The sequence below is a fragment of the Geotrypetes seraphini genome, chromosome 7, assembly GCF_902459505.1.
Source record: "Geotrypetes seraphini chromosome 7, aGeoSer1.1, whole genome shotgun sequence".
NCBI classification, from domain to species: Eukaryota; Metazoa; Chordata; class Amphibia; order Gymnophiona; family Dermophiidae; genus Geotrypetes; species Geotrypetes seraphini.
Window position 1 is genome coordinate 3,406,100 of NC_047090.1, and position 12,386 is coordinate 3,418,485.

The following is a 12,386-nucleotide window of genomic DNA, read 5'->3' on the forward strand; positions in this document are numbered from 1 at the left end:
GATTAATGTAATCTCTAAAGATAATGCACTCAAAGGAACATGGGGCCAGATTCACCCTGATCCGGGCAGGTCCAACGAATTCAGAAAAGAAAAATATGCAGATGGGGGGCGATCGGAAGAACACCCCCATCTGCCAGCACGGATCGTTTTTCTGCAATCCCCACGCATGTGCAGAACATCTGTAGATGGTCTGCGCATGCCTGTCAGAGCTGCAATCTTTTCTTTTTTTTTTTTTTTACTTTTACCTTTTTTAAAAAAATTATAGCCTGTGAGCCCATGCTTTGAACCCGCGGATTAAAACCACGGGCTCGCAGGGAAGGGAAGGGCAGGAGAGATGGGGGAAGAGCAGGGCGGCGATCGAGGCAGAGCAGGGTGGCAGACAGGACACAGATCGGGGTAGAGCAGGGTGTCGATCGAGGCAGAGCGGGGCAGAGCAGGGCGGCATTCGGGGAGATCAGGCAAGACACAGATCGGGGCAGAGCAGGGCTTCTATGGAGCTGGATAGTCGGAAAGACGTTTCGACTGGTCTCCAGCGGTTGCTTTTTGGGTTGATCGGCCAGCCCAGTCGGTTTTAAAATTTTTTTTTAGTTTTAGCCCTGCAAGCCCGTGGTTTTAACCCGCTTTAAACCCGTGGGTTAAAACCTCGGGCTCGCAGTACGGGGAAGGGCAGGAGCAATGGGGAAGAGCAGGGTGGCGATCGAGGCAGAGCAGGGCGGCAGGCAGGAGACAGATCGGGGCAGAGCAGGGTGGCATTCGGGGACAGCAGGGCGGCATTTGGGGAGAGCAGGCGAGAGACAGATCGGGGCAGAGCAGGGCAACATTCAGGGAGATCAGCCAGGAGACAGATCGGTGCAGAGCAGGGCTTCTATGGAGCTGGAGAGTTGGAAAGATGTTTTCAACTGGTCTCCAGCGGTTGCTACTTGGGTTGATCGGCTAACCCAGTCAGTTTTAAAATTTTGGTGGGTGAATCATGTCCCTGTCTACTTTGCATGCATTTCTCCTCATTTACATGCACAGATCTGAAGCGGATCGCAGGAGAAGTAAGTGAATCAGGCCGGAGGGAAATTTGCTCATTAAGGGGTCGCAATCTGATTGGTACACAATCGGTTTGCTTTGTGAATCTAGCCCATGGTTGTTTGTTGTCAGACGGTGGGGTGCACATGTATGCAGTAGCGCACAGGCATTCCATGCCAAGAACATGCTCCACTTGGGAATCGCTGGCTCATGCTATACCTACTTGTTCTTGAGCTATTCTTGCTATTTTAAAAGATTACTTCTGTAAATTGGGGTAGATTGTGTCCCCTTTCCCTTACACCCAACATCCTTCATTCCCACGATCCCGACTGAATAGTGAACTAGACTGTGGTGCAGTGGTTAGAGCTACAGCCTCAGCACCCTGAGGTTGTGGGTTCAAAGCCTGCACCGCACCCTGGAACCCTGGGAAATCATTTAATCCTCCAATACTCCAGATACATTAGACAGATTGTGAGCCCACAGGGACAGGAAGGGGAAAATGTGTATACAAGTCCCAATCCTTTTCTCTGACGTCATAATGCCTCATTCCACCAATAAGAGCCAACCTCATCAGTGATGTCACAATGGCTTCATTGTTCTATACCTGACTCACTTCTGCTATTGTATTGGTTAGAGTTACAGCCTCAGCACCCTGAGGTTCTGGGTTCAAACCCTGCACTGCTCCCTGGGACCCTGGGAAGTCACTTAATCCTCCAATATTCCAGGGACATTAGACAGATTGTGAGCCCACAGGGACAGGCAGGGGAAAATGCTTGAAGTGCCTGTATGTAAACCACTTTGAGTGAGGTTGTAAAACTACAAAAAGGTGGTATGCAAGTCCAAATCCCTTTTCCCTTTCCCCTAAACTACCCTGGTCACATTCCCTAGCCTTCAATCAGAAACTTAACTACCCAATCCAATAGCCAACTCCCCCCCCCCCCCCCCCTCAGTAGTACAGCGTACCCCCTCTGATCAGATCCTTAGCCCTCTAATACAACAGCCAAACCCCCCAATGCATTGAAATTCACTCCTTGCAGTGCCACAGTGCCTCCAAATGCAGTAAAAGTGTATTTACTATAGTTGGATGCACTGTGGCACTGCAAGGAGTGAATTCAGATGCACTGCAGAGAGGGTGAAGGCAGTGAGGCCTCAATCCTTTAATAGTGCCTAAAAGATAGACCCCGAGCAATGCAGCGTATAGCAACTGTCAATCTTTAGTTAGGCACCGTTTATAGAACTGTCCCTTCAGGACCAAGGGACCTATTTGTCCCATAACTTTAAAATTCTATAAATTTTGATTGGGATAGTCTACAGTTCTAAATTTGATATGTACGGATTCCATAGGATACTGCCTTTATGTAAACAAACTGGTTCCGACATTCATTCATTAGCGTCGTTGCCAGATTGACGAGAAGATTCACTTGCCACACTGTCCATAAGCCAGAAGTGTGATTTTTTTAAATAAAAATAATGATATTTCACAAAAAAAATCAATTTTTTGGCATCTGCAAGCCCTTTTTACCATAAAAATGTCGTCAAAACCACAAAAACTGGCCTACGATCCTTATGGTCCTGAAAGGGTTTTTAAGCGTCAAAATTGGACTTAGGGCTAGATTCACTAAGGGCACGGATCGGATCCGTTCTGATCCGTGTCCGGGGGGGGAGGGGGGGGCTGATTCACGAATCGCCCTCATGGGCCTGAGTGCTTAGTCTTAGAAGGAGCAGGAGGACTGATCTCAACCCCATCGTGCATGTCACCAGTTGCCAGCTAATATCCTATTTCTTTTTCTAAAACTATTATCTGTGACATAAGGCAGGAATTGGTATTCTTTAATTATCAGACATAATGCATTCAAAATTTGAACCGTGCACGCCTGTTGGTCCTGTAGGATCTGCCCAGCACTATTCAAACTAATAAGAAACCTGTCTTCAGACGAATTAGATTCTAATTAGCAGATATCACCGAAACTCGTGCAACTCAAACAAAAATTCATTCTTTAAAGTGAAAGCTTGATAAATCTCTTTTCCATCTGCTGTTCTCATAGACTCCAAATGACCTGGTGAGCGAAGCTATAAAGGTGGCAATCAAAGTCGGCTATCGACATATAGACGGAGCGTACATTTATGGTAATGAAGCAAAAATTGGACCAGCTATTAACGAGATGATAGCAGATGGCACAGTAAAGAGGGAGGACCTATTCTACACTGGGAAGGTAAGCTTTGACTTTGAAATCTTTGTTGCCCATAAAAATTGTGCTCATTTAGAATAGGGCAAGATGCAGGACAAAACTTTTCCCTCTTCCTTCAAACTTTCTCTTAATAACAAATCTCTTTGGGCAAAACATGTGTGTAAATACGCTTGTTGAACCGCTTTCCTTGGGCATCCCCTGTACTTGCTCTTTAAACTCATCCAATGATGTGCAAATTCTCCATATTCTCAAAAATTGACCAGTTGGGAGGCTAAGCTTTAATTTATATGGGTGGAACCTTAGCAATGAAGTATTTCGTTCAACTGATTTTCTATATAATGTAGTGAAAAAGCCTCCTTTCTTGGATTGTCTAAAAAGTCCAACTGTTTTCAGCTATCTAATATAATAAAACTGTAAGCCACGCATGCGCAGTTCCTATGCGTGCGTCCGTTTTCCGTGAGCTGTAGCTAGGAAGTGCGCATGCGCGGCTTACGGTCTTCTTCCTCCCCCCCTCTCGCCGAGGTGGATGTCGAGCGCGGCGGCCCGAGGCGGCTGTTGGCCGCGGCGGCTACTGGACGCCCGAAGCTCACTCTCTCTCTTCCTCCCCCATGCGCACTTAAGAGGATGTGGGTAGCTGACAAGTGCTGTGTCCGTCCGTGGCCGGCGGCTTATGCACACCAGAGGGCAAGATGAAGGGGGTGCGGAGCAGCGCTGGCGGCGGCAGTCTCCGGTAGGGAACACGTCCATGAGTCCCCCCCTCCCGTACCAACTGCTGCCGCTCCTGTTTGAATTGCCCTGCTGAGGTTTGCGGCCAGCTGTAGCGAACCTCACAGGCCGCTCTCCACATGGAGCACGTTCCCTCTGACGCGATCGCGTCAGAGGGAACATGCTACCATATGGAGAGCGGCCTGCGAGGTTCGCTACAGCCGGCAGCGAACCTAAGCAGGCCGCTTTGAACAGGAACAGGAGCAGGAGCGGCGGCAGCAACCATGGATGGATGGAGTGAGGGTAAGAATGGGAGGGGAAGCAAAAAAGAAGGGCTATGGAGCAGACAGGAAAGAGGGCGGCTTTGGGGGGAGGGGTGTGCTGGGGGCAGACAGCAATCGGGGGGGAGGAACAGAAGCAGGCAGGCATTGCATAACAGGGGGAGAGAAAAAGGGGGCTGCTTTGGGGGATGGTTGTGCTGGGGACACACAGCAATCATGGGAGGAATAGACGGGGGCCACGGAGCAGGCAGGCATTGCACAACAGGGGAAAAGGGGGCTGCTTTTGGGGGAGAGTTGTGCTGTGGGCAGACAGCAATCATGGGGGGGAACAGAAGAGAGCCACGGAGCAGGCAGGCATGGCACAACCAGGGGCCAGGGGGAGAGGGAAAAGGGGCTGCTTTGGGGGGAGGGGTGTGCTGGGGGCAGACAGCAATCATGGGTGGAACAGAAGGGGGCCACGGAGCAGGCAGCCATGGCACAACTGGGGGCCAGGGGGAGAGGGAAAGGGGGCTGCTTTGGGGGGAGGGGTGTGCTGGGGGCAAACAGCAATCGGGGGGGGGAGGAACAGAAGGGAGGCCACGAAGCAGGCAGGCATTGCACAACAGGGGGAGAGGGAAAAGGGGCTGCTTTGGCAAACAGGGGGGCTAGGGAGACAGACAGAAAGAAAGACGCACAGACAGGGGACCTGGGAGAGACACAGACACAAAGAATGACAGACAGACAGCATCCAGGGCGAGAGAGAGACAAATTTTTTTTAAAAAACCCAGACATACAGACATCTATTCTAGCACCCGTTAGTGTAACGGGCTTAAACACTAGTATCTCATAAATTTGTTATTAGGAGCAAGTTTGAAGGAAGAAGGAAACGTTTTGTCCTTCATCTTGCCCTATTCTAAAGCAGCACAATTTTTAATAAGGAGTTTGAGAAAGCATTGACATATAGTTCGATTGTATCAATACTTCCCCAGTTTCCCTGAGGTGGCTTTGACTAGGGGGAAGACCATAGATGAAAAACTACATCAAATGTTTGGTCATTTATTAAGTGAGCGGAAGGAAATTCACGCACAATGTGGTAAATGTCAATGGTGTCATCAGGCAATAGAAGGGGAGTATTGGGTGAACCCTCAGACAAACCAGATGATTAGAGGTTTAGGAACTACCACTTGTGAGAGTAGGGGTGCAGCATATGTAATGTAATGTTCATGTGATCTGTGAAGGTAAGATCAGTAGCGCAGTAAGAGGGGGTGGGGGGGTGGTCCACCGACACCTGTCCTCCTCTCCGCCCCCGCTCATTCCCGACCCCTCACCCCACCGTGCATGTGCCCCTTTCCTCATACCTCTTTAATTTTCCCAGTGCGAGTAACATCAGGAACTTCCTGCCCACATCAGTGATGTTACTTCCGGGTCCCACGCCTAGGAAGTGACATCAATGGGAGAGCCGACACAATGCAGGCAGCAAGTTTGTGGTGCTGCTCGTGCCAGGTAAATTAAAGAGGTACAGGGAAAGGGAAGGAGGGGGCTCAGGAAGCAGCTACCACCCCAAGCACCACTCACCCTTGCTACACCACTGGGTGAGATTGAATGGTCACAAAAAATAGATTAGTTCCAATAGTTCAACGTTGGTTAAACAACACACATGATGTGGAACATATTAAGTGGCATATTATTGACCAAGTAATAGAAGGATGAAGGGTGGTAATTTAGAAAAATATTTAAACTTTAAGGAACAGAGGTAGATTTATAATTTGAATACAGTAACACCAAAGAGTCGATGGCACCTAACTAACACCAAACGAGCTTAATGCTGAATTGAATTGGGTTTCACTAATTTTATCTAGGAGTGTGATGATTGGAGGAGGTGATTTCATCTCCCTCTGGTACAGATTTTTGGATGATAGCTTTTTTTTCTTTGGAAAGGTTCATTCTAGGTGTTATATTTGATTTAAAAATTGACTTTCCACAACCATATAAGTTCTGTAATCAAATCATGTTTTTTCAAGTTACGGTTGATTTGGTCAATCTCTAAATTTTTAGAACAGAAATCTATTAACATACTGGTTCATTCATTAATCATTGCAAAATTAGATTATTGTAACAGTCTATTTACAGGAATAACCCAAAAAGAATTGAGACACCTTCAAATAATTCAAAATGCTGCAAATCAAACTAATAACATAATCAAGAAAATATGACCATGCAACCCCCATGCTTCGAAATGCCCATTGGCTGTCAATTAATCAAAGAATCTCACACAAAATCTCAATAATATAACATTATATATTAATAACACATTCTCTGAATGTTTTAATTTAAAGAGGGGAGTTAGACAAGGATGTCCCTTATCACCTTTACATTTTGACATTGTTTTGGAACCCTTGCTGTTGGTGATTCAGCAGGCAAAGGAGATACAGGGAATTCAATATGCAGGTCAAGATTATAAAGTTTTGGCTTATGCAGATGATATATTGCTTCATTTGAAAAATCCTGAATTAACCATCCCGCATTTATTGGAATTGATTGATCGTTTTGGTAAATTTTCTGGTTATAAGATCAATTGGAGTAAATCAGAGGTTCTTCCATTGAATGTACATTGTGTAAAAGATATATTTGATCCATTCCCATTCCTTTGGAAGGAAGATGGAATAAAATACTTAGGTATAATGATTCAAAAGACATTGGAAGACATATTACAGTAAATGAAAAATCCTTATTATTGAAAGTCAAAGAAATTCATTACATCTTTCTTGGTGAGAGAGAGTCCAAACCATCAAAATGATGATTTCGCCTGTAGTTTGTTATCAGATGAGTATGTTACCAGTTTATTTTCAGAGTTCTTTTTATAAAAATTTAAATGGGATTCTTACAAAATTTCTTTGGCTTGGTAAAACTTCTACAATAGCCTTAGTATCTTTGCAAAAATCTCAATCGATTGGAGGAGTAAATTTTCCAAATTTTTACAGATATCATCAAGCATTTATTTTGCGTCAGGGTATGTATAGGATCCTTCCTGAACTCATGGAGAATCTACCGGATTGGTTGATTCTGGAAAGTCATCTTATGGCCCCACTTCATCTTAAACATATATTATGTATCAAGCTTCCTAGAATATATAAGGACAATATTATTTTTCATTCAACATGGACTACGTTAAAATTTATAGATGCTTTAACTGCTGTTCCGATGCAGCAAACCAGATGTCAGTCCCTATGGTTGAACTCCTAGATACAAATTGGCGAGTCTAAAATCCTCTGGAAATAGATTGCAGGCAGGCATTCGTATTCTAAATGATATAATTTTGAATGGGAAAATGGTAGATTTATTACAGTTACAACAATCATTTGGTATATCAAAGTCTCAAAGTTATAAATGGTTACAGTTGAAGCAGGCCATTCAGAAAGGGTTCCCTGACTGGCACAATTTAAAAAATCAGTATAGCTTGCCGGGTCTATGTTTTCAGACAGATTTTCAAGGACATCAGGCCACCAAGTGGTATAAATTAATATCTGAATATTCAGCGAAAAAAACCTAAAACATGCTTAAGAGACATTTGGGGCTCCTTTTACTAAGCTGTGCTAGCGGTTTTAATGCGTGCTTAGCGCACGCTGTAATGCTGTGCACGCTAGATGCTAACGCTTCCATTGAGCTGGCATTAGTTTTTCCACATAGCGCAGGGGTTAGCTTAGTAAAAGGAGCCCTTGAAGTATAGAAACAGAGCAGCATAATTTCTGCTACACAATGGCCACATATGTGGACTTGGAGAATAAATGGGACATCCACGTGGGATCCCTACGAGGGTCGAGTTAAGTAACTAGGTCATTAGCATTCAGACTTAATGGGGTGGGTCAATAGAGTGGGCAGACTTGATGGGCTGTGGCCCTTTTCTGCCATCATCTTTCTATGTTTCTATGTTTCTACAGCATCTATGAGACAAACTTGGTTCTTTTTGTTATATAGAATATTTTGGACCTCAGTTCGTTTACAAAAGTTGGATAATTCAAAGTCTAATAGATGCTGGCACTGTCAACTTGAAGTGGGGACACTGGATCATCTTTTATTTTATTGTTCATTGATACTCAATTTTTGGAAGTGAATTTGGGGCAAAATTAATGTGGTATTCCATGGTCTTATGACGTGGTTTTAGTTGGTCTATCATATGATCTGCACAATGCGATAAATTTAAGGGTGCTTAATTCTTACAGCTGGTCATCAAAATAGTAAGCTTTTCCACTATTTTGCACGCAACCCTTACGGATATGTCTTATTCACAGGATCCTCAGCGGCACCACTTAGAGCTCAATAAAATCTCATTCCTCTAAGTTTTACGTGTCAGTTCGTCATCGGGTCCTTTTCTCTTTTATATTTTTTATATATACCGTATTTGCCGGCGTATAAGACGACTTTTCAGTACCTTAAAATCCTCCCCAAAGTCGGGGGTCGTCTTATACGCCGGGTACTGTTTACATGCCCTTACTTTACATGCCCTAACATCTCCTTCCTTACCTCCTTACGGTGCTTACGGTACTAGTAAACCTGCCGGGACATCAGCGGGGCCATGGCGGGACATCAGTGTGACAAGGGTGCCAGCTCCTTCATCCTGCGCAGCGGGAAGCAGCGGCGCTCTGGCCCCACCCCTTTTCTCTTTACTACGTCTCTCGCACATGCGGCCGTGTGTGGAGTCTAGCCCTTAAGGAAGTTGCGGGGGCGAACAGGAGGCTTTTGAAGGCTTTTAAAGGGAAACTGTCATGCCAGCAAACTTGCTAGGGACTTGCCCGGCACTTGCTCTCTCCCTCTATGTGTTATCTTCCTTCTATCATTGACCGTTTCAGTTTGGTTAACAGTTTAGAAAACAAATAGCATGGCAGCTCCCATGGGTTTATTGTTCTATTCAGCTTTAGTGAATTAATTAAAATTGTTGAAATAAATTCTGATGTTCTTTTAAGTTTTATTTGTTGTGCAGAAGGTGTGCGGAAGAAGGGGTAGTCTTATATGGCGAGTATATAACAAACTCTATATTTTAACTGTAAAAGTTGGGGGGTCGTCTTATAAGCCCAGTCGTCTTATACGCCGGCAAATACGGTATATATATATGATTACTTGTTTTCTATTCGCTTTTATGTATATTAAACTGTTTTATTTATTTAAGCATATACTTAGCTTAATCATGTGGTCTCTGGCTAGGGATTTTCACACCAACATGTTTCGCTTTTTGAGCTTTGTCAAGGCTTAACCTCTAACTATTATACCGCCAGAAGCTGTGACCACTGTGGTTTTAGTTGGGACATTGTTCAAAGTTAATAGTCCAATTGACAAATATCAAAATAGACTTCTTATTATTATGACTGGGATGGCCATGCAATTAATAACTAGAAATTGGAAAAATTGGGATAGGCTGATTTTTTTTCTTTTGGGTGGGAAACTCTTTGTTTATATTATAAATATGAAAGGATGAGAGCGGAACAATCTGGAAATAGTAAGAAGTTCAACGAGTCCATTGGAGGCTTTTGTCAAGCAATAGTTCCTGGATTTACTTAGATTTCTACACACATCCAGGGAGGGAGGGGAAGGGAGGGGGTGGGGATAGGGTGATTTTTTTTCTTTTGGGTGGGAAACTCTTTGTTTATATTATAAATATGAAAGGATGAGAGCGGAACAATCTGGAAATAGTAAGAAGTTCAACGAGTCCATTGGAGGCTTTTGTCAAGCAATAGTTCCTGGATTTACTTAGATTTCTACGCACATCCAGGGAGGGAGGGAAAGGGAGGGGGTGGGGATAGGGTGATTTTTTTTATTTTGGGTGGGAAACTCTTTGTTTATATTATAAATATGAAAGGATGAGAGCGGAACAATCTGGAAATAGTAAGAAGTTCAACGAGTCCATTGGAGGCTTTTGTCAAGCAATTGTTCCTGGATTTACTTAGATTTCTACGCACATCCAGGGAGGGAGGGGAAGGGAGGGGGTGGGGATAGGGTGATTTTTTTTATTTTGGGTGGGAAACTCTTTGTTTATATTATAAATATGAAAGGATGAGAGCGGAACAATCTGGAAATAGTAAGAAGTTCAACGAGTCCATTGGAGGCTTTTGTCAAGCAATAGTTCCTGGATTTACTTAGATTTCTACGCACATCCAGGGAGGGAGGGGAAGGGAGGGGGTGGGGATAGGGTGATTTTTTTCAGATGTTTGCAAGAATTTAAGGGCTCCTTTTACTAAGGTGCGCTAGCGTTTTTAGCGCACGCAGGATATTACCGCCTGCTACGTGGCTAGAACTAACACCAGCTCAATGCTGGCATTACCGTCTAGCACGCGTGGCAATTTAGCGCGTGCCCTAATGCAGCTTCGTAAGAGGAGCCCTAAGTGTTGTTATTTGATATTATTGAGTGTATAATTATCACACTTTTTATAAGTTTTGAAAATCAATAAAGATTTATAAAATGATTCATTCTAAACGACCCCAATTAATTGATAAATATCTTATTCCATTTGAGCCATCCCCGCAGCCTTAGATCATCTGATCGTACATTGCTGATGGTCCCTTCCCTTTGTATGACAGGAACCAAATGGAACGACATTTTCTCAGTTGCAGCCCTACAACTTTGGAATACCCTACCAGCTCTCGTAAGGGAAGAAACTAACCTTGAGGGTTTCAAAAGTCTACTCAAGAGTCCTTTATTCAAAGAAGCTTTTAACATTTGATTTAATTATTTATAGTACCTTTCTAATATCCCTTAAGAAATAAAACAGCAATGTGCCCTTTCCTTATGTGGCTTTCGTTCCTATCCAATTTGTAGCTGTAACCCAATTCCTTTTGTCTGTCACATTTGTGCCCTTTTAGGGCTCCTTTTATCAAGTCACGCTAGCGGGGTTAGCGCGTGCGACTTTTAATCATGTGCTAACCCCCGCGCTGGCCAAAAAACTACCGCCTGCTCAAGGCAGGCGTTAGCGGCTAATGCGGCCGGGGGTTTAAAGCGTGCTATTACGTGCGTTCAACCGCTAGCGCAGCTTGATAAAAGGAGCCCTTAATATGCCATGTACTAGAGTAGTTGGTAGAACAAAATCTTGTCCAGAGAAAGGAAAATGGTAAAACCAGAGGACATAATTTGAGGTTGAGGGGTGGTAGATTCAGGGGCAATGTTAGGAAATTCTACTTTACGGAGAGGGTAGTGGATGCCTGGAATGCGCTCCCGAGAGAGGTGGTGGAGAGTAAAACTGTGACTGAGTTCAAAGAAGCGTGGGATGAACCCAGAAGATTTAGAATCAGAAAATAATATTAAAGATTGAACTAGGCCAGTTACTGGGCAGACTTGCACGGTCTGTGTCTATGTATGGCCGTTTGGTGGAGGATGGGCTGGGGAGGGCTTCAATGGCTGGGAGGGTGTAGATGGGCTGGAGTAAGTCTTAACAGAGATTTCGGCAGTTGGAACCCAAGCACAGTACCGGGTAAAGCTTTGGATTCTTGCCCAGAAATAGCTAAGAAGAAAAAATTTAAATTGAATCAGGTTGGGCAGACTGGATGGACCATTCGGGTCTTTATCTGCCGTCATCTACTATGTTACTATGTTTCTTTTAAATTGTATTTCCTCCATATGTGTTAATGGTATTGTTAATGGCATTATTTTTACTTTGTATTAATGTTTTTGTTTTGTTTTCCTTTTTATATTGCAAACTCGCTTAGAAATTGGATAAGCGATCAAATCAAATTTTAATAAAAACTTGAAGATGAATACATAAATTCTATGGCATACACAAGCAAAAAATGCATTCAAGAAAAAAAAGAGTTGTAAATGAACCCCTATAATTTACCAAAAGGTTGGAGAACTCGTTACGTTGTTTGAATACTTTCACTAAACAAGAGAAGTTAAAGTGATAAGAACACCGGTATTTTTGTTATCTTCTTGCAAAAGAGCTGTGAAGTGGACCCCTGTTACTTTGTTTTGAGTTTTTAAATTTGTCTAAGATCACTATTATGATTTGTGCTAGTGATTCATTAAGAAACAGTTTTGACAGGGCTGACTGAGCTTGCCGGTGATTTTCTCTCTCAGTCAGGCACCCCTGCAGCCACCACCCAGCATCTGCCGACTCCGAGAGGAGGTCCTCTCTCCCAGCATTAAAATCTGAGTGAGCCACGGAGATAGAGGGCTGACTGAGCTTGCCGGTGATTTTCTCTCTCAGTCAGGCACCCCTGCCGGCACCACCCAGCA

General features: G+C 44.0%; 1 protein-coding gene across 2 annotated transcripts in view; it reads left to right on the forward strand.

Annotated features, from left to right (window-relative positions):
• LOC117364122 (aldo-keto reductase family 1 member C3-like) overlaps positions 1 to 12,386 on the forward strand; it is a 57,425-nt gene that overhangs the window by 12,147 nt on the left and 32,892 nt on the right. For both annotated transcript variants that reach the window (XM_033952998.1, XM_033952997.1), the window contains exon 3: positions 3,060 to 3,227. In XM_033952998.1, the coding sequence (XP_033808889.1) occupies positions 3,060 to 3,227 (168 nt within the window). The remainder of the gene's footprint in view (positions 1 to 3,059; positions 3,228 to 12,386) is intronic.